At 51.0% G+C, this 25,572-nt stretch overlaps 2 protein-coding genes and 1 long non-coding RNA gene across 15 annotated transcripts in view; 2 read left to right on the top strand and 1 right to left on the bottom strand.

Moving 5' to 3' along the window:
* The window catches only part of ZSCAN2 (zinc finger and SCAN domain containing 2), a 27,940-nt gene extending 11,901 nt beyond the window's left edge, over positions 1-16,039 (top strand). For 2 of the 4 annotated variants that reach the window (XM_045899348.3, XM_064569842.1), the window contains exon 3: positions 6,760-9,481. In XM_045899348.3, the coding sequence (XP_045755304.1) occupies positions 6,760-8,201 (1,442 nt within the window). In that variant the 3' untranslated portion in view covers positions 8,202-9,481. Of the gene's footprint in view, positions 1-6,759; positions 9,482-15,454; positions 15,796-15,909 lie in introns of those variants that run through there. The other 2 variants (XR_010404811.1, XR_010404810.1) reach the window with 2 other exon arrangements.
* Positions 11,996-18,274, bottom strand: LOC135361522 (uncharacterized). Its single transcript, XR_010404823.1, has 2 exons — positions 18,162-18,274; positions 11,996-16,471 (listed from the first exon to the last, which is right to left on the bottom strand). It is a non-coding gene; the product is annotated as an uncharacterized LOC135361522 (long non-coding RNA).
* LOC123860858 (putative SCAN domain-containing protein SCAND2P) overlaps positions 17,810-25,572 on the top strand; it is a 14,155-nt gene continuing 6,392 nt past the window's right edge. For 3 of the 10 annotated variants that reach the window (XM_064569850.1, XM_064569849.1, XM_054513291.2), the window contains exons 1-5: positions 18,316-19,491; positions 20,259-20,340; positions 20,974-21,050; positions 21,933-22,056; positions 22,513-23,176. In XM_064569850.1, coding sequence (XP_064425920.1) covers positions 19,090-19,491; positions 20,259-20,340; positions 20,974-21,050; positions 21,933-21,983 — 612 coding nt within the window. In that variant the 5' untranslated portion in view covers positions 18,316-19,089 and the 3' untranslated portion in view covers positions 21,984-22,056; positions 22,513-23,176. Of the gene's footprint in view, positions 18,209-18,315; positions 19,492-20,142; positions 20,341-20,973; positions 21,051-21,932; positions 22,057-22,512; positions 23,177-25,572 lie in introns of those variants that run through there. The other 7 variants (XM_064569846.1, XM_064569847.1, XR_010404813.1 and 4 more) reach the window with 7 other exon arrangements.

Below are 25,572 nucleotides of genomic sequence, written 5' to 3'. Positions count from 1 at the left end.
GCTGCACCATTTTGCATTCCTACCAGCAGTGCACAAGGGGAGAATCCTGTATGTATATTTTAAGATTTATTCATTTATTTTGAGAGAGAGAGCACATCAAGAGTCGGGAGGGTCAGAGGGAGAGCCAGAATCTCAAGCAGACTCCACACTGAGTGTGGAGCCCAAGTGGGGCTTGATCCCAAGACCCTGAGATCATGACCTGAGCCAAAGCCAAGAGTCAGACATCCAACCAACTGAGCCATCCAGGCACCCCAAGAATCATATACTCTTTTAAATCTATATCAGGGATGCATTTTTTTTTTTTTTTTTAAGATTTACTTATTTGAGAGAGAGAGAGAGAAAGAGCAGGAGGGACAGAGGGAGAGAGGATCTCAAGCAGACTCTATGCTGAGCATGGAGCTCAACGTAGTCTTGCCTCTTTGGTAAAGGAGGGTACGGCTGCTCCTTAAGCCGGTTTTGGGGCAGGGGGGGTCATTGGGTCTGGATTCTTCTCTGCAGTGAGGTGGTAGAAGATAGTCAACACAAATTATCACATTGAAAGGCTTTCCGATTATAAGAGAATTCTTATATTTTTGTCTAATGTTGGATACTGTTTTTGTTTACATTTGAATCTTTGATCACTTTGGGATTTTTCCCAGTATAGGATTCAACCTCAGATTTTTTCCATTTGGCCTCGCCAGTCGGTCCGGCATCATTTATTGAATGTCAATTGAAGGCTGAGCCTTTTCTCTCTGGATTTGAGAGGCTGCCCTTGTCAGACGTTCAAGTCCTAGCATCGTTAGATTCTTGTTTCTGTTCCGCTCATCTGTTTATCCATGTGCCACCTGTGTTCAGTTCCGAATTCACATGTCTACTGAGTCTGTTTCTAGAGTGTGTGTGTGGTTTCCCTAGTCTGCTGTCTGTTAATGTTTTCATTCTTGAGATCTTGTAGCATGTTTGAACATCTGACAAAGATAGTCCCTCTCCTCCCCACCCCCAGTCTCAGTCAGTAATCCTGTCTTAACGTTTTAAGTTTCTTTTGTCTATTTGGTTTTGTTTTTTTAGTTGTCTCTACACCCAACATGGGGTGCAAACTCATGACCCCGAGGTCAACAGTCGCATGCTCCACCACCTGAGTCAGCCAGGAGCTCCTTAAGGTTGATTTTTGTACTGGTAAAGACACTTGCGTACACTTCGGGTGCATGATTTGCCAATTTTAAATGATACGCTTTGAACTCCCAGGTTAGGGGGGTAATCCAGATGAGGCAGTCAATGAACATATCCTCTGTCCTGCCTTCTCTCAACCCCAGTTTTGGCCGGAGTGTCATTTCTACGTTGCTGGGTAACCTCTACATTCTCTTCTCATTGTAATGGCCACAGTCGTTGGAGACTTGGTTCTGAAGTCTGCTGTATCCGGCACTCATCCCCAGCCCATTTGCTCAGAGTTCCCTTGATCTCTTGGTTGACCGAAGCTCACCTCCTAGTAGTTTCCCCAAGAGGGGCTCATAGGAACCATATTCTGCGAATTCGTGCATATTCAAAGCTGTTTGCCTGCCAATGTGATACTTGAAGGACGGTTTTGTTGAACACAAAATCCTGGGCATCCCCTTTCTTTCCTTGTGTGCCTCGTGTCTGCAGGCATGAAAGTCACTGTAGAGAAGTCAGAGCCCAGGTGGTTCTCTTACCCCACTTGAGTGATGTGAGCCTTTTGCTTGCTGTCCTGTCTCATCGCTAGCCACTGTGGGTTAGTCTTCCTAACACAGTGCACCTTCCCAGGGTCGTTGGAGCTTTCTACCGTCAGTGTTTCTTCTGTTCCTTGGGTCTGGTTCCCCTGTTTGAGAACTCCAGTTATGTGTGTGTGGACTCCCATTTTGTCTAACTTCTCTTTCCGTCCTTCTTGTTAATCCCTTTGTCCTCCTCATTCCTCTTCCTTTCACAGCTCTTCTCATTTTGGCCCCTCTTTTCCCTTTCTCCTTGCCAATGTGCCTGTTCTCCTTTGCACTCCTCCTCCTGCGCTCGGGTCTCTGGATTTCCTCTGCCTTCCCACGTCCTGCCACCTCCCACTTCATCTCTTCCTGCTGTCTCACTGTCTCTTCCAACTTCTACCATGTGGTCTTCCTTCCTGGAGGCGGTTGCTTCGTCTAACTTTTTTTCTCCTTTTTTTTTTAGAGAAAGAGAGTGCACACAGGGAGGAGGGGGGCAGAGGGAGAAGGAGAGAATCCTCAAGCAGACTCCTGACTGAGTTGGGAGCCTGAGGCAGGGCTCGATCTCACAACCCTGAGATCATGACCCGAGCTGCAGCCAAAAATCAGGGGCTTAACTGACTGAGCCACACAGGAGACCCTCGTTTATTTTTTTAATGCATGAAAAATGTCACTTTCTCAGTCATAATTGCCATGATTAATGTGTGAGGGTCAAAGGCTCTCTCCTTTCTGCTCTACAGAAACAGAAAGCTTCCTGTGTATAGAGGTCATCTGGGTGATTCTGGTTGTAGCTTCACCTCCTGCGCTTCTCTGAACCAAAGAAGCCAGCCCTGCTCACCCCAAATGCACTGTTGCTCTTGAGGGGGAGTCCTTACCTTTAGGAAGTGATTTTCTGCCTGAGCTTTTTTTAATATCCTTTTTTTTTTTTTTAATTAAGTAAGCTCCATGCCCAGTGTGGAGCCCAGTGGGGGGGCTTGAACGTATGACCCTGAGATCAAGACGAGCTAAGATCAAGAGTCGGATGCTCAACTGACTGAGCCACCCATGAACCCCCTCTGCCTGAGCTTTTTGAGATCAGCTGCCCCCCCAGTTCCTTCCCCAGCCACACATACACACACACACATACGCACACCGCTTTCCATGCTTGTTCACTTCCTGCCTCATTGGCTTCTGCCCTGTCTCTGCTGTTTTTGGAAGCCCTTATATGTATTTTGGTGTCTGCAAATTAATCTTCCTCCTAATCTCACTGCAAATGGAGTTTGAGTTTTTGTTGGGTTTTCCCTGTTGCTTTTGAGCTCATTCCAGAACATACCAACCAGTTCTTCTGATTTTAAGGCAGTGGAAAACCTTATCAGCTAATGTCCCTGTTCAGAAGACAACAATTACTAAAGTCTTTTTTTTTTTTTTTAAAGATTTTATTGATTTATTTGACAGAGAGAGGCACAGCGAGAGAGGGAACACAAGCAGGGGGAGTGGGAGAGGGAGAAGCAGGCTTCCCGCGGAGCAGGGAGCCCGATGCAGGGCTCGATCCCAGGACCCTGGGATCATGACCTGAGCCGAAGGCAGACGCTTAACGACTGAGCCACCCAGGCGCCCCACTAAAGTCATTTTTTTTTTAAAGATTTTATTTATTTATTTGAGAGAGAGAATGAGAGAGAGAGAGAGCATGAGAGGGGGGAGGGTCAGAGGGAGAAGCAGACTCCCCGCCGAGCAGGGAGCCCGATGCGGGACTCGATCCCAGGAGTCCAGGATCACGACCCGAGCTGAAGGCAGTCGCCCAACCAACCGAGCCACCCAGGCGCCCTATTTTTAAAAAACAATTTATTTATTTGAGAGAGAGAGAGGAGCAAGCAGGGGGAGGGGCAGAGGGAGAGAAAGAGAGAAACTTAAGCAGACTCCCCACTGAGCACAGAGCCCGATGATGACGTGGAGCTCCATCTCACGACTCTTGAGATCAGACCTGAGCCAAAACCAAGAGTCAGACGCTCAACCGACAGAGCCACCCAGGTGCCCCTACTAAAGTCATTTACTTATTTATTTATTAAAGATTTTATTTATTTAATTGACAGAGAGAGAGAGACAGCATGAGGGGGAATACAAGTAGGGGGAGTGGGAGAGAGAGAAGCAGGCTTCTGTCTGAGCAGGGAGCCCAATGCGGGGCTCGATCCCAGGACCCCGGGATCATGACCTGAGCCAAAGGCAGTCGCTTAACCAACTGAGCCACCCAGGTGCCCCTAAAGTCATTTTTTTAAAAATGTTTTTGGTAGCATTCACTTGCAGAAAATAAATCAGGGCCTCTGCCTGGAGGACCCTGTAGAAGAGTGGTGAGAGCAGACCTCTGTGCTAGAAACTTGCAAAACCCTGTTGCAGGAAGTTGCAGAAGTGCAGAGCTCCTGGTCCTGGCTGTGTGGGCACATGCGCTGTGCCCCTCAGGCCCGTATCTGTCCCCTGGACGCCAGGAGCCACAGAGCACCAGCAGCGTATGTGCTAGTGAGCATGAAGTAGAATCACAAGCCTACTTGTACATTTAAATACAATCCTCGGGCGCCTGGGTGGCTCAGATGGTTAAGCGTCTGCCTTCGGCTCAGGTCATGATCCCAGGGTCCTGGGATCAAGTCCCACATCGGGCTCCCTGCTCCTTGGGAGCCTGCTTCTCCCTCTGCTTTTCTCTCTCTCTCTCTCTCTCTCTGTCTCTCATGAATAAATAAATAAAATCTTTAAAAATAAATGAATAAATACAATCCTCTGTGGACTGACAGCATAACTAGAACCAGGTTCTGCCTGAGGGCGTGTGCACCTTTGGAAATTCACCTTCACCTACAGAAACTAATAATCACTGAATCGACCATCTAACTTTAAATAAACTATTTCTTAGCTTCGGTAGTGGGAATGTCACTAGGACCCTGTGTAATTATTTAACTAATTGTCTTCCTTGTTCTCGATGGATCTGCTTTCTCTGGAGGTCTGACGTTAGGTGTTAGGAATAATCAGGCTGTCATCCTGATCGGTAAATCGTTGATTTATTTCTGTACACCCTACAGAATTCCAAAAAAGAATTGAAGACAACTTACAGAAGCAGAGCATAAGGGTGCTCGCTTTGGCAACACACATACTAAAACTGGAACAATACAGGGAAGATTAGCCAAAGAAGGAAGGAGGCAGAGAGGAAGGAAGGAAGGGGGCACAAGGAAATTATAGCAAAAAAGGAAATAATGGGAGGGAAAAATGAAAGAACACAGGTTGCGGGCTGTACAAACATCCAGTATTCTCCCTCTGAGCGTTTGGCTCCAAGCTTCCAAGCAGGCAAGGTGGGGGGGTGGGGGCGGGGAGCCACAACCAGAGCCATGAGGCAGACACACATCAGTTACTCAGAACAGCGGTGCTCTTGGGAATTTCGGTTAGAGGAAAAGTTCCTTCTCGTTTATCAAGAGGACATTGTGTGGCATAAACAGTGTCGCCAACAACTTCCTGGCAGTGTTAACGTTCCTGACGGCCATTAATTTCGATGACACTTCTCAGACTGTTTGACTGTCGGCCAGAGCTATTAAATCAACACACAGCTCGGTTCTTTGGGGATCAAAACAGTGAGATCCAGGCTCACGGCTCTCCTGCTCAATCGTGGGATAGATTTCAGAGTCTGTCAGTGAAGGAAGGGGATGCATATGTTGTCGGTAATCTGCCCTCCTGATTTCTTTCTTCTTCTTCTTTTTTTTTAAAGATTCTATTTATTTATGTGAGAGAGAGAGAGCGCAAGAAAGCACAAGCGGGGGGAGGGACAGAGGGCCAGGCAGAGGGAGAAGCGGACTCCCTGCTGAGCAGGGAGCCCAGTGAGGGACTCAGTCCCAGGACCCTGGGATCATGATCCTAGCTGAACGCAGATGCTTAACCGACTGAGCCACCCAGGTGCCCCCTCCTGATTTCTTTCACCCGAATGTTTGGTTAAGTGTTGGGCAGCAGAGTTTAACAAGTTTCTGGATGGTAGATAATTTTGTATTACCGATGGGAGGTCCATCTGTAAGCTCCTACTGCAGACACATTTTTAGGGCTCTTCTAACCACCCGCTTATTTCCAGTCATCTGTATAGACACCTAGAGTTCTTGTTGCAGGGGCCCCGTCACCTTGTCTGTGTCTTACTTTCTTACTATAATCTAATAAGATTATAAACACAGGATATAGTGTAATGTACGAGATTATTACATAAACTCTTTTTGAAGGGAGATGAAGCTTTAGGGAAATTTCTGTGGTACCATTGAAAAACCCATTCACTCATTCTCCAAATTTAATTGAGCACCTGTTACGCATCCGGCACCATGGTGAGTATTGGGGGTCACTGTGTACCCTGTTGCTTTCTGTTGATCAGGATTTTCAGATTCCCACCTGACTTCATTTCCCAGTGGAGAAACAGGTAGGGACCTAGAACCCAAATCTTTTTTTTTTTTTAATTTTATTCTTATGTTAATCCCCATACATTACATCATTAGTTTTAGATGAAGTGTTCCATGATTCATTTTTTGTGCACAACACCCAGTGCTCCATGCAGAATGTGCCCTCCTCAATACCCATCACCAGGCTAACCCATCCTCCCACCCCCCTCCCCTCTAGAACCCTCAGTTTGTTTTTCAGAGTCTATCGTCTCTCATGGTTCATCTACCCCTCCGATTTCCCCCGCTTCATTCTTCCCCTCCCGCTACCTTCTTCTTCTTCTTTTTTTTTTTCTTAACATATATTGCATTATTTGTTTCAGAGGTACAGATCTGAGATTCAACAGTCTTGCACAATTCACAGTGCTTACCAGAGCACACACCCTCCCCAGTGTCCATCACCCAGTCACCCCATTAGAACCCAAATCTTTAGGACTTAGAAATTTTCGGTGATCACCACGTGGGTATGAGGTCTGACAGCTAGATAATCACGAAGAAGGAAATCAACCTGGTTTTTAAAAGTTTTGAGGATCCTTTAGCCTCGTTATTTTCATAAGAAGTTTAATTTTTTAAATATTTCACTTGGGTTTCCTTTCCTTCTCTCATCATTATAGGAAACGGGAGTGTAAATCGTATGTCTTTCTTCACTGTTTCAGATTTCGAGATCCAGAGCGACAATGGGGAGAACTCTAATCAGGATCTATTTGAGGATGTCGAATCACATGAGATGTTCTCAGAAATGCCCGAAGGGGAAGGCATTCCACAGTCCGACTGGGAAAGTGACTCTGAGAGAGACTGTGGCTCCAGGGGGCCCCAGGGGAACGCCCCGCATGGGAACCACAGGGAGGTGCCCTCCCAGGGCAGGGAAGTGGGGCAGCTCATTGGCCTTCAGGGCACCTACCTGGGTGAGAAGCCCTACGAGTGTCCCCAGTGTGGGAAAACCTTCAGCCGGAAATCCCACCTGATCACCCATGAGCGGACCCACACGGGAGAGAAGTACTACAAATGCAACGAATGCGGGAAAAGCTTTAGTGATGGTTCCAACTTCAGCAGACACCAAACCACCCACACGGGAGAGAAACCTTACAAATGCCGAGACTGTGGGAAGAGCTTTAGCCGGAGCGCAAACCTCATCACCCACCAGAGGATCCACACAGGAGAAAAGCCCTTCCAGTGCGCTGAGTGCGGCAAGAGCTTCAGCAGGAGCCCCAATCTCATTGCCCACCAGCGAACCCACACGGGCGAGAAGCCCTACTCGTGCCCCGAGTGTGGGAAGAGCTTCGGCAACCGGTCCAGCCTTAACACGCACCAGGGCATCCACACGGGCGAGAAGCCGTACGAGTGCAAGGAGTGCGGGGAGAGCTTCAGCTACAACTCCAACCTGATCCGCCACCAGCGCATCCACACGGGCGAGAAGCCCTACCGGTGCGCCGAGTGCGGGCAGAGGTTCAGCCAGAGCTCGGCGCTCATCACGCACCGGCGCACGCACACGGGCGAGAAGCCCTACCAGTGCGCCGAGTGCGGCAAGAGCTTCAGCCGCAGCTCCAACCTGGCCACGCACCGCCGCACGCACCTGCTGGAGAAGCCCTACAAGTGCGGCGAGTGCGGCCGGAGCTTCAGCCAGAGCTCCAGCCTCATCGCGCACCAGGGCGCGCACACGGGCGAGAAGCCCTACGAGTGCCTGACGTGCGGCGAGAGCTTCAGCTGGAGCTCCAACCTCCTCAAGCACCAGCGAGTGCACACGGGCGAGAAGCCGCACAAGTGCGCCGAGTGCGGCAAGGCCTTCGGCCAGCGCTCGCAGCTCGCCGCGCACCGGCGCACGCACACGGGCGAGAAGCCCTACCAGTGCCTCCTGTGCGGCAAGAGCTTCAGCCGCGGCTCCATCCTCGTCATGCACCAGCGCGCGCACCTGGGCGACAAGCCCTACCGCTGCCCCGAGTGCGGCAAGGGCTTCAGCTGGAACTCGGTGCTCATCGTCCACCAGCGCATCCACACCGGGGAGAGGCCCTACAAGTGCCCCGAGTGCGGCAAGGGCTTCAGCAACAGCTCCAACTTCATCACCCACCAGAGAACGCACGCCAAAGACAAAGCGGACTGAGCTGGCCGCGCGCTGGTGGCCCGCGGGCCCACGGTGATGCCCCTTCCGGAGGGGGGGTGTCTTTGGGGACTCGGGCCCGAACCTCACCTGCTGCCGTCCCGGTGAGCAGACTCACGCCCCCCGGAACGGGGCGGGGGGCGGGGGACGGAAGGTCGCAGAGTTGGATCTCTTTCCGTTTCATTGCATGACACGCCATGGCCTTCCGCTCTCTTGGTCCTCCGGGCCTCCGTTTCCTCTTTGGTAGCACAGGGGGAGTGTTTCTCGTGGGGGACGGAAGACCGCGGGGCCCACAGCCCGGGCCGAGGCCTCAGAAATACTGGAAAGCGACAGGTGCGGGCTGGTGGTTCTGCTGCCCCTTGGTCGGGTTAAGGTGCCTTCGCCCGGAGCTGCTGGTGTGCCAGGGTGTCAGGTCAGAAGCCGCCCTCCCTGGCCTTGTGTCCTGGGCTTTGATTTCAGGTCAAGGGGGATGGGCTTTTCCAACTCTGAGTCATCCACAGGAAGGTAAAGCCCTTTTCTATCTGTGGAAGGTGTCAGGGACTCCGAGACCCGAGGGAGTGTGGCCTGGAACCACTGTCCCCAGAGCCTTTCCGTTGATAAGAGTCGAACAGGGCCCGCCAGGGAGGGTAGAAACTGAGGATATGGACACGTTTGCTTGTGTCTTTACTTACCCTCCTGTGGTAAGTCGGCCGCCAGGGGAATGCACTCGTTTTTGTGGGGTTTTGTTTTTTGAGTGGGAAATCGGGGACCCCAGCCGCCTACCCCTGGTGGATGGTGGGTTGTCCTTTCGAGGGTGAAAGAGCCCTGCACCCTTCAGGGTGGGCTTGTGTCTTCACCCCCACAGATACTAGCCCCTAAATCATCTCTCTATGCACTTGTCATTCCCCTGTTCTTCTCGTTTTTATTTTATAGGTGCAGGGCTAGAGTTCTGTCTGGTAGCTTTTGTATATGTTCATATTTTTAAGGAAGTGTTGATTTTGAGGACACATCCTCTGTCCTCTGGACAGATTTGGGCTTGAATCAGGAGTTGTCCTATAGGTGTCATCCTTGATCCCGGGATGCTACCAGGGCTTTGTTCTTGGTTCCTTGAGCCTTGAGACCATAAAGACCAGGGGATGTTGGCAGGTCAAGGGGTTTGTTATAAGGAAGAGGAGAACAGAGAAGGTGTTTCTGGGAAATATGAAACCACCTCCTCCAGTGCATGGAGCCTGTGCTCACAATGGGCCTTGGTTCTTAGAGAATGGATGCTCAATATTTCCTAATAAAATAGAGTCCCGTTCTTTTCCTGCGTCTGCCTTTCAGTGTGAACTTGACTATTAGCAAACCCACACCTCACTTCCCACCCACTCACCTCCTGCCTTAGGCCGAAAGCGGTTCAAGACCTTCAAGGAGTAAAAATCAGTGGCTTTAAAGAACACATCTTTGGGTGAACCGAGATCTGTGTGCTTGACCAGTGCACACATCTCTCCACTGTCCTTTGCCAACTGTGCATTCAGTCTGTCAACCAAGACTTGGAGTGGCAGCTTTGGCTAAGGAGCCAGGTGGCCTCCTAAGGAGGCCGTTGGGAATCATCTCTATCCAGAATCAACTAGATTAGACACAAGGAGGACATTTCTAAGCTCAGCAGTGATGGTTGTTAAACCAAATCACGGAGGCTGTGAAATCCCCATTATTAATCCCATTCCTTCACTTATTGGGCAAACATTGAGGACTTAAGTACCATCACTGTGCTAGGAACTAGGGAAAGGTGATGAACAAGAAATCCCATTACCTGTCTTCATCAAGTTTTCACAGGAGGTAGCTACACGAGCCATCCAAGGGAGAATGGATACGGTGGTTTCCTAGCTGACAGTAAATTCTGGGATTTGGGTTGTAGAAGATACTGGTTCTCTCTCCCCCCAAGTCTCAACTTAAGAAAAGAACTGACGTTAAGCTTTGCAAAACTTCTAACTTTCTATTTTTTTACTCCCCTCTACCTGGTAGGCACACAAAATATCTTGGAAAAAAGGGAAGCAAGATCAGGCTGGACCCAGGATGGGAAATGACAGAACGTGGTCTTAGAAAGGTCAAGAGTCCTTCACTTCCTGTCCTGTTTGCCTCTAAAGCGGGTCTGCGGAGGCAGGGAGGGCTCGGCATACACGGGCCTTTGTGTGGCTCGGTGTGGGATGGAAGGGCACAGACTTCTTCCCTAAAAGACATCAGGAAGCCCCAGTCCCCTTGGCAGATCTATTTCCACCATGTCTTTGCTCTCAATTCAGTTACACCTGTGTTTCTGTAACAAAGGACATTTCCCCTAAATGTACATGCATTTAGGGACTGCGGTTTTGTTCCCAGTTTGTTCTAAGTTCGTGGGAACAGCCTTGGGACAGAAACTTATAATGAGGGGCATCTGGGTGGCTCAAGTCGGTTAAGTATCCAACTTTTGGTGTTGGCTCAGGTCATGATCTGCTCCGTGCTCAGTGGGGAGTCTGCTTCCCCTCTCCCTCCCCCTCTGCCACCCCCCTTCTTGAGCACTCTCTCTCTAAAGTAAGTAACTCTTTTAAAAAATGTATAATGGTAAAAAGAAAATAGAGCAATTGCTTTACTGTCAGCGAGGCCCCCATGCCCCTCTTGGCAGGTCTTCTCCGTGACTTGCCCACTTCCATCTCCTGAGCCCTCCGGTGGCCGCCTTGTACCCTTCAGCCCTTTTCCTCAGACCCAGCCAACTCCCAGACTTGGCTCCCCTTCCCGGAGAACCTCGAACCTATCAGGTGTCAGGAACCTCCCTCAGCATCCCAGCCCCAGAGCAACGACTTCTCTGTAGTGCCCCTCGCTTCCTTCCTCCAGGCTCAGCCTGGAGATGTGCGTTCAGGGCGGCGGGACCCCATCTCCACCTGTGTTAGCCTTCACTTCCCTCCAGGGGCAGGGCCTTGCCCCCTCAGTCATTTCCTCCCCTGGTTTCCAGGCTCCTCTACTGGCTTCGTCCCGCAGCTTACGTGCTGCAGCTGGTCATTCCTAGAGCCTCAGACTCAGTATGTCCAGAAGCCACCTCCCTGCGGGCCTCCCTTGCATCTCCTCTGTGAGCAGCATGGCCTTGCCTGACCTTACCAACCCCAAATCTGGGAGTCATCCAAGACTCCTTCCTCCCTTGCCTCCTTAGAGCCATTCAGGAATCTGGCCCTACAAATCCTGCCTCCCTATTAACATCTCCCAGCTCTCACCTCAACCCCCCCCACCCCCAACCCCGGGCATAGTTCAGACCCTTGCAACTGCAGTAGCCCCCAAGCTCCCTCCAGTCCTGCCTCCCTCCACTTCATCCTCCGAGTTGTAGCCAGTGTTGAGTGTTCTCCAACACAGAACGCAGTCTGTCACTGCTCAGTTAAAACCCCCTGGGACTCCCCATCCCTACAGAAAGGCCAGTTCTTTGGAATGCACATGAAGCCTTCCCAACGGGGCCTCTGTGGAACCTCTTCACTGCACCCCGATACCCTGACCATCCTTGCCCCTTGGCCGCTCCCCTTGAATGTGTTCCACCGGGCCTCGCCTTGTCTTCACACTGTTCCCCTTTCCTGGAATGCCTGGTCCACCTAGGGCATACCTGCATATCTCTGAAAACTCAGCCTGGGTACCCCCTCCTCCGAGAAGCCTTCCCTGCACTTCTCTGACCCTGCTCCTACACCCGTGCACTGTCCAACTTCAGAGCTTGGGACAGGAGTCTGCCCCTCCGCCTCTATTTGTTATGTTCACACCCAAACTCTTGTCTCCAGCACCCAGCTCAGGGCCTGGTGAGTGACAGGAACTCACTTAATTTTTGCCAGTTAAGTTCTCTTCATGGGGAAAGACAGAAATGCAAGAGGCAGGGAAAGCCCAAAGCTCTGAGCTGGAAAATGGACTCAGTCCCACACTTCCCTTTGTTAAGATGTTAAATGTAAGTTAGTTTTAACCTCAGTGCCTCTCACCTAAGTTATGATTTATTGGTACTGGTGGATGAAGTCACAGCTGAAGACATTTATAAGAACCAACTAACCAGACCGCCTGCCTGGCTCAGTTGCTAGAGCACGCAACTCTGGATCTCAAGGTTGTAAGTTCAAGCCCCATGTTGGGTGGAGGGATTACTTAAAAAAATAAAATATTTGGGGCGTCTGAGTGGCTCAGTGTGTTAGGTGTTTGCCTTTGGCTCAGGTCATGATCCCAGGGTCCTGGGATCGAGTCCCACATCGGGCTCCCTGCTCCGCGGGGAGCCTGCTTCTCCCTCTGCCTGCCGCTCCCCCTGCTTGTGCGCTCTCTCTCCCTGACAAATAAATAAATCTTAAAAAAATAAAATCTTTAAGAAAACAAACCAACTAACCAGTATCCTAATGGAACAACTTATATTTTTGAAATATCACAGATATCAAAAGGGAGTGGAAAACTAGGCATCTTCTTTACTGCAGCTGCGTCTAGTACACAATCTGTTTCTCTTCTCTCTGGGCAAGCAATGGAACTAGGAGACTGTATCTGACTCTCACCCTTTGGTCCCAGTGCATTCATCCGACTATATCCTGAGACAGCTCCCCTTGTTTGTTTTAATTTTTTTTTTTTAAATACAACACACAGATAAGTGCGTGGAAGTGTAAGCTCACTGCACCTTTACAAACTGAACACACCCGTGTAACCAGCACCCAGATCAAAAAACAACTTCGCCACATCCCAGAATCCTCCTCGGGTCCCCTCCCAGGCAGTACTCTGTCCCCCTGCCCCCCTGCCCCTGTTCTCAAGCTGGGCGTAGTGGAGGGAGGGTTGGAGCTGGACAGACCCGGTTCTAGACACTTGTAGGACTACACGCCCTCACTTTTCTTAGAGATTCTACAGTTTGAGGCGGGTCATAATGAGACTGCTTTTTTTTTTTCATGGAATTTGACTTCCCTCAGGGTTGTGTTTATAGTTTATGATAAGCCACAATAGCTTACAGTGACAACATACGGAGTGGTGACCACAAACAGGCTGTGTGCTAAGCTCGACAGCCGCCCCACTTAATCCTGACAACGAGGCAGGGAGGTAAGGGAGGTAGGTCCGTACCCCCACTTTAGGACTGAGGAAGTGGGGGCTGGGAGGAGAGGTTCAATAAGAACCTTGCCCAGGGCCTGTTGCACTGCCAAAGCCCTGAGAAATACCTATGGGAAGAATGCAGAAAACAACAAAACGCTGAACTACAAATGGCAGAGGGCCTACAAGTCTTCTCCCGAGCCAGCTTCAAGAAGACCCACAACTGTCACCGGCCCTTCCTTGCACGTGCCCATGTGACCCGCTCTTCCCAGCCCTTTATCCCCAGCATCGGGGTCCTGTCTCATCACAGGGAGCTCTGCGGGGGCCCAGTGCTGGGCTTGCCCTCACAGTCCCCCACGGTCCGCCCCGGAGGTTTTCAAACCTCCCTGCTGCTGGGCCCTGTTAGGCTATCCCAAATTTCTGGACAGAAGAGTTGGGGCTTTCCTTTTCTCCACCCTCTTGACTGTGGCCCCAGGCCACAGAGGAAGGAGAAGGAGAAGGGCATGGACAACGGCCAGATTTTGAGACAGAGGATTTCCTAGCCTAGTGGAGAGTGAGGGCAGGTGGTGAGTTCCCTTTGGTTTCCACCCAGTCATCGGTGCAACCAAGCTCCTGCCTCTGGCCTGGGCAGTGACTGTGGCTCTAGGGCCTACTGGCCCCCGGATCCCCGCTCCTGCTGGCTCTTCCCAGCGTCCCAACTCGGAGAGAACATTCCATCCCTTCCCAGGCCCCGGGGCAGCTGTAGAACGGTTGTGGGGCGGGGAGTCTGGTTCCAAGGAAACACGGCCCAGGCCCTTCACACCTCCCAGGCCCTAGCAGACACAGCGTCTCTGCTGTTTACACTGTGGGTGTTGGAAGGGCACATGCCAGGAGGCCTCGGCGGTGGTACATTTGGACAAATTTGCCAGAGTTCTGGTCCCCAGCCTTTCTGGTGCAGAGCCTGGATTTCCTCAGTACACCCAGAGAAGACCGAATCCTGGGTGGGAGGCTCCTGTTAACGAAATTTCCAAGAGACCAACAGAATCTAGAACCCCAATTATCAATTTATAGGAGGGGCTCTCCCAACGCAAGCCAGCTTCGGAGGACCCCTTGTTCCTGGTCTTGAGTGACTGAAATGAATGGCTTTGTGATCAGCTAGTGCTTGAGCCGCAGGGAACGAAAGGAAGGGGTCATGTGAGGGACAGGCAGACACCAGCCACGAACCCTCTCAGCGGACAGACCCTGTGCTTCTAATCCCGCTTATCTTCTGCGCCCCCCAGGGCCATCTGCTCAGTGCCCAAGATTCCCTTGTTAACCCTTCTTCCAGGTTTCCCTGCTGACCATGTCCCCTTGTCCCCTTGTGCAGATCAGTTAGTAGCACTGGGTAACTTGGAGTGAAATGGATGACCCAGTGGGCCTAGGGAACACTAGTCTCCACTCATTACATGTGGCTGTGTCCCCCGAATTCCTCGAGGACAGGCTTAACTCCTTCCTCCGGAAATCCTCGTCTCCTCAGGCACTGCTTATAAACACCTCTTGTTCAATGTTTTTCTAAATACATCCCAATAATCTAGAAACCAGACTTGCTGAAACTGACCTACTGACTTTTTTTTTTTTTTAAAGATCTTATTTATTTATTTGACAGAGAGATAGAGAGAGAACACAAGTAGGCAGAGGGAGAAGCAGGCTCCCTGCAGAGCGGGGAGCCCGATGCGGGACTCGATCCCGGGACTCCAGGATCATGACCTGAGCCGAAGGCAGTCGCTTAACCAACTGAGCCACCAGGCGCCCCCACTTCTCATTTTGGCATCAGGTTCAATATGTATATGGCCCTTTTAAAGGTTTTATTTATTTATTTGAGAGAGAGAGAATGAGAGAGACAGAGAGCGCATGAGAGGGGGGAGGGTCAGAGGGAGAAGCAGGCTTCCCACCGAGCAGGGAGCCCGATGCGGGGCTCGATCCCAGGACCCTGCGATCATGACCTGAGCCGAAGGCAGACGCCCAACCGACTGAGCCACCCAGGCGCCCCTGACCTACTGACTTTTACTTGCCTCTCCCAGCTGTTCCAAAAGCTCCTGTGTGTCTCCCTCCCGCTCCTGCCCTGACATGTGCGGTGCAGTAGATGGAGTGCTGGGAGCCAGAGAGACCTGGCCGACCCTGTTCGAGACACAGTGGTGCCACCGACTAGCAGTCTGAGGAGGGCAAATCACTTCCGGAGGCCTCATTTTCCACACCTGCAAAACTGATGGCAACACTTGCTGGTCTCATTCCAGAAGACTGCCGGGAAGAGGGAAGTCACTCTGTGTGGCAGTGAACACTGAAGTCCTATTCTCTGAGATAATATTGATGACTCTGACCTACATGGAGCCTGCTTTCACCCAAAAATGGACCTGTCTCGGTGTCCTAGGACAACTGTCCTCCGAGGGACCAGGAGGCCACAAGTAGGAAAGTATGTCATCTAAGTAGACTTTTGGGGGTCCTTGAGTCCCGTTCTCTGAGGAGTGTGGCTCACAGCTTGAGGATGTGTATGCACGTCTTCTCCCTTGAAGTACTGGGTGTGGTGTTGATGGTGAAGGTGATATGACCTGTGTTTGGGGCTACACTCTCCATGCTTGATTTTGCTTCCAGTGAAAGTTCAATTTGCTCAGGAGCTCCCTGAGTTGAGGTAATAGTTGTGGAGTTGGATCAGTAATTTTCAACTTTCTTTCTTTTTTTTTTTTTTTAACAGCGGAAAATATGTAAAAGCAAAGCTGCTCTGGTGACTTGGTGGGAACCCAAAGCCTTCTCCTGGCCCAGACTCACAGCTGGACTTAGGACTTTCTGGAAAGCCCCTCTTGTCATCCTGTCCTTCCCTTGCCCACCCCTGCCCTCCTCAGGCTGCCCCTTCTGTGGGAAGAATCACAGCTTCACCCACCTCCAGTTGAGTTTTGGATCTTTCATCTGTTAAATAGGGAGTGAGACCTACTAATGCAGGATTCCTTGTCAGATCCAAACCAGATAAAATATGCAAGGTAGGTGCTCAATCAAGTACAGTTTCCTGCCCCCTTCCCCTGTGGCTGCACCTTCCTACCTCTTGGGTTCTCCCAGTTGCTCTCCAGTATTTCTTTCCAGCCATTCACTTTGAAGGCACCTTTTAGCACTTACCACACTGCATTGGAAATATGTGGGTTGTTCAGCGCAGCTTTTTAAAAATGCATCCTCTAGGGGCTCCGGGCCCACTCAGTCGGTGGAGCATGCGACTCTTGATCTCGTGGTTGTGAGTTTCAGCTCTATGTTGGGCGTAGAGATTACTAAAAATAAATAAAGAAAATAAAAATGCACCCTCTGCTGGACTGCATTCCTTAGAGGAGGAAGGAGGGTTTCACTTGGGCTAAAGTTGATGTTCCAAGACTGATTCTTGAATGAATAAGCATCAATAGTATCCATCTTGAATCTCCCAGGACTGTGCAAGCAGGAATGAGGGTGGTGTGGTGTGTGTGTGTGTGTGTTCATGTGTGTGTGTGTGTAAAGCATTACCACAGTGGACAACCATGTGTGGTGTGTGTGTGTGTATGTGTGTGTGTAAAGCATTACCACAGTGGACAACCATGTGGTGTGTGTGTGTATGTGTGTGTGTAAAGCATTACCACAGTGGACAACCATGTGGTGTGTGTGTGTGTATGTGGGTGTGTAAAGCATTAGCACAGTGGACAACCGTGTGTGTGTGTAAAGCATTACCACAGTAGACAACCATGTGTGGTGTGTGTGTGTGTATGTGTGTGTGTAAAGCATTACCACAGTGGACAACCATGTGGTGTGTGTGTGTGTGTATGTGGGTGTGTAAAGCATTAGCACAGTGGACAACCATGTGTGGTGTGTGTGTGTATGTGTGTGTGTAAAGCATTAGCACAGTGGACAACCATGTGGTGTGTGTGTGTGTGTATGTGGGTGTGTAAACCATTACCACAGTGGACAACCATGTGTGTGTGTGTGTGTGTATGTGTGTGTGTAAAGCATTACCACAGTGGACAACCATGCGTGGTGTGTGTGTATGTGGGTGTGTAAACCATTACCACAGTGGACAACCATGCGTGGTGTGTGTGTGTGTGTAAAGCATTACCAGAGTGGACAACCATGCGTGGTGTGTGTGTATGTGGGTGTGTAAACCATTACCACAGTGGACAACCATGCGTGGTGTGTGTGTGTGTGTAAAGCATTACCACAGTGGACAACCATGTGTGTGTGGTGTGTGTAAAGCATTACCACAGTGGACAACCATGCCGGAAAAGTACTTTCTTAAGTGGCAAAAAGTTGAATTAGAGTCTCGGCTTCATGCTCGCAGACCTCCTGCCTGCAAGGGCCCTTCTCCCCCTCAGTACCCCCGGGAGTGAGGGGAAGGAGTGCAAACACACATTCCGCCGGCTGGGTCCGTTCTAGTTGTGGCTCTGAACCCCCAGATCCAGCGTGCAGTGAGGTCCTACCCACCATTAATGATTCGTCTGAAACACATAGCCGCCTAGGCCGTCCCCACAGTTTATTGGCTAACGCTGCTGTCATTCTGCGGGCTCAGGCGGAGGCCTATGGGAAATGGAGTCCGGCAAAACCGAGTCCTTCTGGGGCTCGCGTTTCCGCTTCCGGTGTTTAGTGGCTGTCCGAATGTCCGGACTACGGGCCTGGGCTCGGGGTTCGGGGGTCGTGTGGGCACGTGGCGTGACCGCGGAGAAGGCGCGGGGGGCCCCGGGTACCCGTACGCGCAGGGCCTCGGCGGGCCCACGCAACTCTCAGCCGGGGTGCTGGCCGCCCTCGCCGAGGGGTGGGGGGCGTGGCCCGACCGAAAACCTGGGTCCCGCCGCTTCGGGCCCAGGCCGGGCGAGCCGTCCCCGGGCAGGATGCGCCCCTCGTGCTGGCGCCGCCCTCCTTCGCGCCGCCCACCGGACTCGGCGGGGACGACCCTGACCCTGTGGGCGCCGAGGCGACCCCGTCCCCAGGGCCCGCAGTTACCCAGTGAGGTTCCAGAGGTCTCCCGCGGAGCAGAGTAGTCTTCCAGTGTAAGTCACGCTCTGCGGGCCAGCGCCTCAAGTCCATGGCCAAGGGGCGGAGCCCCTGCTTCTTTTCCGCCCTACACCAGCTATGTGACCTTGGGCAAGTCCCGGGCGGGGGGGGGGGGCCCGTCTCTGAGCCATGACTGCCCAGCCGAAGTATCTCTTTAACTTTCCTGCCAGCTCTAACATCCTATATGAGTCTGTGTTTATAATCCCTGCTTTCCAAGCTTGTAACCTTAGCCAGGCTAAATCTCCCTGTTTGGGAGAGAGTTATTCCAGGACTGAGACTTGGGGTGCCCAATGCCGAGAGCCCAGCTAGAGATGGGGGCCTTGAGACCCTGGGAATCGTTGAAGCTTGGAGCCCGCTCCACCCGGGTGCTGCTCTCCAAGGTGCTGCTACCTTAGGCGCCGTCTCGTACTTGTCCTGCACATTCACTTCCGAAGACCAGTGGCTTGGGAGGGTGGGCGGTTTATTGTCCCCATTATCTCTCCAGCCCATCCTCATTGGTCAGTGTGGATAATTGACATTTTTCTCAGCCTCAAGTAAATCGCTATGCAAACAGAGCTTCAAGCTCCCCTACTTTCCAACCAGATCACCAGCCCTTGACCCTCCTCTCAAACTTCTGGAGCTGCCTCGCCAGTGACAGAGGGCCAGACTCCATGGGCACCGGGACTTGGGAAGGGGAGAACAGGAGAGTTCTTTTCTTCACCTCAGTCCTGCTGGGCTAACATTTGTGATTGTCACTTGCGTTCACTCTAATGTATCTCTGGCTCTAGAATTTCAAGTTCTACTTAGTGACTCCTATCTCAAGGTAGCTTCCCAGTGTGGTCAAGGAAGAGGTTTGAGCTTCAGAGCCCAGTTGCAAGGTTCTTCTCTGAGCTGAACAATGGCTGTAGCTGTGGACCAACAAATTCAGACTCCTCGAGTGCAAGAAGAACTTCGAATAGTGAAGCTGGAAGAGGATTCCCACCGGGAGCAGGAAATTTCCCTTCAAGGGAGTGACCCTGGACCAGAGACCTCCTGCCAGCGTTTTTGGCATTTCTGCTATCAAGAAACATCTGGACCCCAGGAGGCCCTCATCCAACTCCGGAAGCTCTGTCATCAGTGGCTGAGACCAGAGAAGTGTACAAAAGAACAGATCCTGGAGTTGCTCATGCTGGAACAGTTCCTGACTGTCCTTCCTCAGGAGACCCAGATCTGGGTTAGACAGAAGCATCCAGAGAGTGGGGAGGAGGCCATGGCTCTGGTGGAAGACTTGCAGAAAGAACCTGGAAGATGGGGGCTCCAGGTGGGAACCGGGCACCTTGTTCTGAGTAGTTAAAAGAGGGGAGTGGGAGAGACAGAGCGCCCTTGGTTTGCCAGCCAGATGGGTGGTGTGTAGTACTTCGTTCTTTGTGTCCTATGGCATTTGCTTATTCCCTGGGCCTGGTAGCCACAACTTCCCTTCCAAGCTCAGACTGACACTTCAGGGAATGCATAGCATTGGTTGTTCTGAGCATTGGTCCCTGCCATTAAGTAAGAGAATTGCTTAAAATGGCTTGCTCACCACTCTGGTTGAGGAGGAGCACCCAGAAGAACATAAAAGCTCTTTGTGTTGTTGTTGTTGTTTTTGGAGAATAGCTCTCATTCATCAGCAGCCAGCTTGAAGCAAGGGGCTTCACTGGTCTTTATTGACAATCTTGAACCTTTGCATCCTACTGAAAAATAGCTGTATTTTTGGTTGGCTGAGTTTTGCCCAGGGATTGACAGGAACAGCCCCAGGAGAGCTGGTGGGCAGATTGCAGTGAGCCTGGGTTCTAGACCTTACCTGTTAGTCTTCCACACACCCACGCTCTTAACTGCCCCTGCAGTGATTTGCATAAGGCTGATTTCCACCTTTGCTTCTTTGCATCTTGGGATGGTTAAGTTTTATTACCTACCAAATTTTGACTACTTCTAGTCCTTGAACAGGAGTAGGAGGTATACTCAGAGGAGAAGGAACCCCCAGGATCAGCACTGGGTTCCCTGAGGATCCATCTGAAGCAAGCACAGACAGGATCCATGTGTCTGTTACAGGCGATGGTGAAGAACTCACAGCCAGAACCAGAACAGTTGAATCACAGCCCCAAAGTAGAACTCCGATCCTTCCACAAGAGCGGTAAGCAGCCGCAGTTTGGGGAGGAAGGAAGGACCCTTCTGTGGAGAGGGTGTGAAAGTCCCCTCTGCGTGCGGAAAGTGGGATTTCTTTCCACTTGGAGGATGGGGCATGTGAAAGGTGGCTGACCACATGAATCTGGGGGAATCCCCAATAGGCACCGCCAAAGGGAAGAAAGGCCTTGGTTGGCATGTTTTGTAAAATTACATAGGGGAGCCTGGGGCGCCTTTCTTTATGTGAATGAGAGGTTACTGGTCCCAGTAGGTTAGGTGTGGGCACAGATTTTAGGCCTGATCGGTGGGAAAAGCATAAGGTAGGGTTAAACCAAAGTGCAGTAATTCTCAGAACAGGGACAAGTGTCCCCAGACCAATTCAGATGATGCAAGTGTGTTAGCAAAACTGAAGAAGAAAATCATAAACTGGGACAGTCAGTAACCTGGATGGATACGGAAGGGAAAAATCTGGAACTCTCCTCTTAGAAATGTGTCATTTTGGTTTTTCACCAACCTTCTTTGGAGGGCCAAAGCGGACACAAAGAGAAGGGGGAAGACTCTTCTGTTTCAGAACTAAGTTGGGCTAGTCCTCAAGAGGAGTCAAGAAACATTGTCTTCCAACAGCTCTTTTCTCTTCCCACAGTGCTGTCTGATCCTCCGGCTCTGGATCTTTCTGTGGAGGAGAGTGGTGGTGACCAGGGGATGATGAGCCCCTCCCAGGTGAGCCAGATTTTTCTCTTACTCAGGAGACCTTTTACTACTCCAGTGGGGGCCTTTTGCATCCAACTCTCTTGCTTATCAGAAATGCCAAGGCAATTTTAGCCAGCAGGGAGGTCCAGTAACTTTACAGATTAGGCTTCACAATTTCATCCACCAGAAAAATGTTGTCCAAACCTCCCTTTTGCTGTAAGGCGGCACCACAGCTGGTGGGGAGGAATTGCATTAAAGTCATTCTTTTCCTTGACCCTGAGATCGTAAGATTATGTTGATTTTCTTGTTTGCCTTAAAAGGAATGGTTATTTCCTTCTTTCTGTATCAGAATCTTGCCCACATGGTATGCGGGACTGCGTGTGCGGGTGTGGGTGCGGGGTAGCGGGGCACAACAACTTCAGAGTTAGACAGCCCTGAGTTCAAATCCCAGCTCTGCCACATACTGACTGTAGAACTTGGAGGAAGTGTGAAAAGTTCCCAGCACAGTGCATAGGTGTTCAGTAAATGTTAGCTTCTTTCTTGCCTTGCTTCCTCTCCCTCTCTTCCCTTCCCCTGCCCCCTATTGCATTTTTTTGAAGATTTATTTATTTATTTTGAGAGAGAGCGTGAGCAAGTGGGGAGAGGAGCAGAGGGAGAGGGAGAGAGAGAATCCCAAGCAGACTCCCCGCTGAGCTCAGAGCCTGAGTGGGGCTCAATCTCATGGCCCCAAGATCATGACCTGAGCCGAAATCTAGAGTCGGATGCTTAACTGACTGAGCCACCCAGGCACCCCGGCCCACACTGCATTTAAAAGTCAAAGAAATCTCACGTTTCAGTTTCTTCTGAGTCTTTTTTGTTACTGGGCCTCTGATGAAGGCAGCATATTTTGAATAGGGTGTTATGTTTCCTCAGGAGTTGATGACATTCGGTGATGTGGCTATGTATATCTCCCAGGAGGCATGAAGGCAGCCAGAACCTGGGTGGAGGAACCACCTGGAAAGAAGTTGGGAGAAATCCGCAAACGGGGCCCCGATGGGTAAGACTGCTGTTTTCCCGTCCAGTAGAAGTTGGCTGTGGAGTTTCCGGAGTAGTCACTACTCCAGATCTTTTTGGGTCAAATTTTTCAAGTCCCTCAATCCTGCTTGAACAGAGACTGATAAATCTAATACCAAAGTCAGTGCTATCAAGGATGAGTTTCTAGAGCCCAGAGAGGATACTGTATTAAAGCTTGTCTTAGGAAGATGGCCAGTAAAGCCTCTGGTGGGAACCTGAATTTTATTTGTTACAGGACAGATGAACGTGTACAGATAGTTCTAGATTTGGGCCTGGACTTTTTCCCTCACAGTCCTTAATATTACTTTCACTGAGGATTCCCAAGAATCCCCTTAGACTTTAAAAAAAAATTAATCGTATCTCCCCTCCCTGGTGTATAAAGTGGTTGGGATTAGATGTAGCTAACCATTGTGTCTTCTCTTTGTCTCCCTGCAAATAGACTTGCCCCCCCACTGACCCAGTGTCAGCTCCTGCAGGGAGCAGGAGGAAACCCCACAGAGCCCAGATCTTCAGTGCTCCAGAGAGGAGGAAAGCGCCAGGGACTCCGCAGCGGGTGGGGGAAGAGTCCAGCCTGGCCCCTTGCCCATCCCAAGAAAAGCCAAGACCTGGGAGGAGCTGGAGTGGCAGGGCCTGGAGGATGAGAAGGTGGCAGGTGTGCACCGGGACTATGAGGAAACCAAGATTTTTTTGGGAATTCTCAGTGAGTCCTGGATCCGTGAGAAATTGCGCACCTGCCACCGGAACCGCCAGGTGTACCGGCTGGTGGCCAAGCGGCTACGCGAGCGCGGCTTCCCACGGACCCTGGAATAGTGTCGCTACTGCTTCAAAAACCTCCAGACCCACTACCGCAAAGCCAGGAGCAGCCAGGCGCCGGGCACCTGCCCCTTCTACCAGGAGATGGACACCCTGATGAGCCCCTGGACCCTTGCCGGCACCTTTGACGCCTTAGAGGTGGCAGGAGGCCTTCTGCGGGACAGAGGGGACTCCGAAGAGAACCAGAGGCCGGCTGGCAGCCGTGACAGGAGATGGTAGTGAACTGGCGGCCAAGCCCCAAGGGGAGCCCGGGAGCCTTGCTCCCCCGGCTTTCAGGGGGAGTTCCAGTGGTAAGCGCCCCTCCCCCGGTGCCCCCCAGAGCAGTGGGAGAGGGCAAGTGTCGCAGGAAAGCATTAGGGACTGTGAAGCAGGAGAGACGCTTGTTGTCTGTCCCTCTGGCGTGGCCTCGTCTGGAGGAAGATTGTTGATTCCTTTACCGAACACAGGTAGCGCTACAATCAGCCCTCCGCTGAAGCCGTCCCACGGGCTCACTCACAAAGGGTCTTGCCCTGCTCTACAGCAAAGGGCTCTCCCTGTCTGCTCTCAGTAACGGCATTATAGAAACAATACTTAGTGACAGTTGTAGGAGGAAAGAGAGGTTGGAGTGACCTACAGTTCCAGTTGTTCATTTCCAGCTAAAGTACCCCATCCGTGTGAACTTTGCGCAGATTATAGACAGCAACCTGACGGCTTAAGACTTGTCTGCTCTTGGGCAAACTGGTTACACACCTGAAGCCTCCGTCTTCTCATCTGTAAGATGGACATAGTGACAGTATTTGCCTCACTGGGCGGTTTCGAGGATCCTGGCCCCTGGCTAGCACTCAGGAAATGCTTGTTTTCATTATCGTGAGCGTTGCAATTATTGTCAACATAGAGGAACACCTTGCCCTGTACTCTTCACTAAGGGGGCATATTTCCTGAGTCATTAACTACACATTTTCTTCTGACAACTAGACTTTCTGGGAGGTGCTTCTGTGCTCATCTCAGCTACCACTTCCAGATAGGAGAACAGAAAGCAGACTATGTAGGAACTCCATGTCCCTTCTTGCTTTTCCTTGAGCAGGATTTCTGGTTCCCCAGCCAGATGGGGTCTCGAGGCTGGAGAGAAGTGAAGAGCTTTGGAATGACAATCTCTGGGACTTTTGGGAAACTTCCTGTTCAGGTGGGAAATGAGTGAAAGCTAGCATGGCACCAACCGAGAAGTCAGACCAGAATTCTGAATGCGGACAAGGCAGCACCAGGCTGGGAGAGCACCCACTCCCTGGGCCTTCCCGGTTTATTACTCTGAGGTGCTGAAACCACAGGCGGTGGGAGAAGAACAGAAAAGGAAGTGGCACCAGGAAAGCCTGCTCCCCTTCGTTACCTTGGCTCATAAATGTAAACAGATTATTAGTGTTTATGATTTCCCTCTTAAATTTTTCTTTTCCTTTTTTTTTTAAAGATTTTATTTGAGAGAGAGAGAATGAGAGAGAGCGAGCACATGAGAGGGGGGAGGGGCAGAGGGAGAAGCAGGCTCCCTGCCGAGCAGGGAGCCTGATGCGGGACTTGATCCAGGGACTCCAGGATCATGACCTGAGCCGAAGGCAGTCGCTTAACCAACTGAGCCACCCAGGCGCCCAAATTTCTTTTTTAAAAATGCCCCCTTTATTTATTTTTTCAAGTATACTCTGCCTGCAGTGTGGGGCTCGAACTCATGACCCTAAGATCAAGAGTTACACACTCTACTGACCGAGCCAGCCTGGCGCCCCTCCCACTTAAATTTATATCTGACTTTTAACTATAATTAACTGTCGTTTAAGTAGGTTAATAGAAAAAGTGAGCCTTGGCAACCCCAAATTAAACAATAGTCAACCTTAGATTATTGGAGGGGTGAATTTCTCATGGTTAAGATGAGCTTCTCTCCTTGGTGGGGCTTGGTCATTCTGCTGGAATTTTAGGGGATCCAATAAACAGCACTGTTCATCCCCCAGATTCTAGGCCAACCAAGAACCATAAGAGTAAGACGTTGAGATCAAAATGTCAGCTTTCTAACTGCTAGAGCTGTTGGACAATGTGGCTTGATGTGTGGCCACAGTGGGCTTCCTCACACGGAACCCCACATTGAGCCGCGGGCAGCCCCAGACGACCACAGCCTTGCCCTGCCAGCACAGAATCGTCACTGCTGGTCTTCTGAGCCACGTGTGCTCAGCTCCTTGTTAGTTGAAGAAGTCCTTCCTCCTGCTTGAGGAGCGAGGGGACGGAGAGAGGCCAGAAGTGTTCTCAGGCTTGTCCCTCTGCCTAGAAGGCAGTATCAAGAAGAGAAAGGTAGCTTTTTATTTTTTATTTTTTTTATTTTTTTAAAGATTTTATTTATTTGAGAGAGAGAATGAGATAGAGAGAGAGCATGAGAGGGGGGAGGGTCAGAGGGAGAAGCAGACTCCCTGCTGAGCAGGGAGCCTGATGCGGGACTCGATCCTGGGACTCCAGGATCATGACCTGAGCCGAAGGCAGTTGCTTAACTGACTGAGCCACCCAGGCACCCCAAGAAAGGTAGCTTTTTAGTACTGATTGCCAGCCCACAGGTGGATGGGAGGAGAGGAGGAGCCAAGCTCGGGGGCAGAGCTTTGAGGAGTGGGGAGAGGAAGAAATAGGTCTGGACCTTGCCCACCTCCCTTTCTTCAGCCTTTCTCCACACGATCTTTTTGTT

The sequence above is a fragment of the Mirounga angustirostris genome, unplaced genomic scaffold (genome assembly GCF_029215605.1).
Source record: "Mirounga angustirostris isolate CCGP_5_RB_7025 unplaced genomic scaffold, mMirAng1.0.hap1 SCAF_9, whole genome shotgun sequence".
In the NCBI taxonomy this organism is placed as follows: Eukaryota; Metazoa; Chordata; class Mammalia; order Carnivora; family Phocidae; genus Mirounga; species Mirounga angustirostris.
The sequence above is the reverse complement of the archived record's forward strand: the minus strand, read 5'-3'. Positions and strand labels throughout refer to the sequence as shown.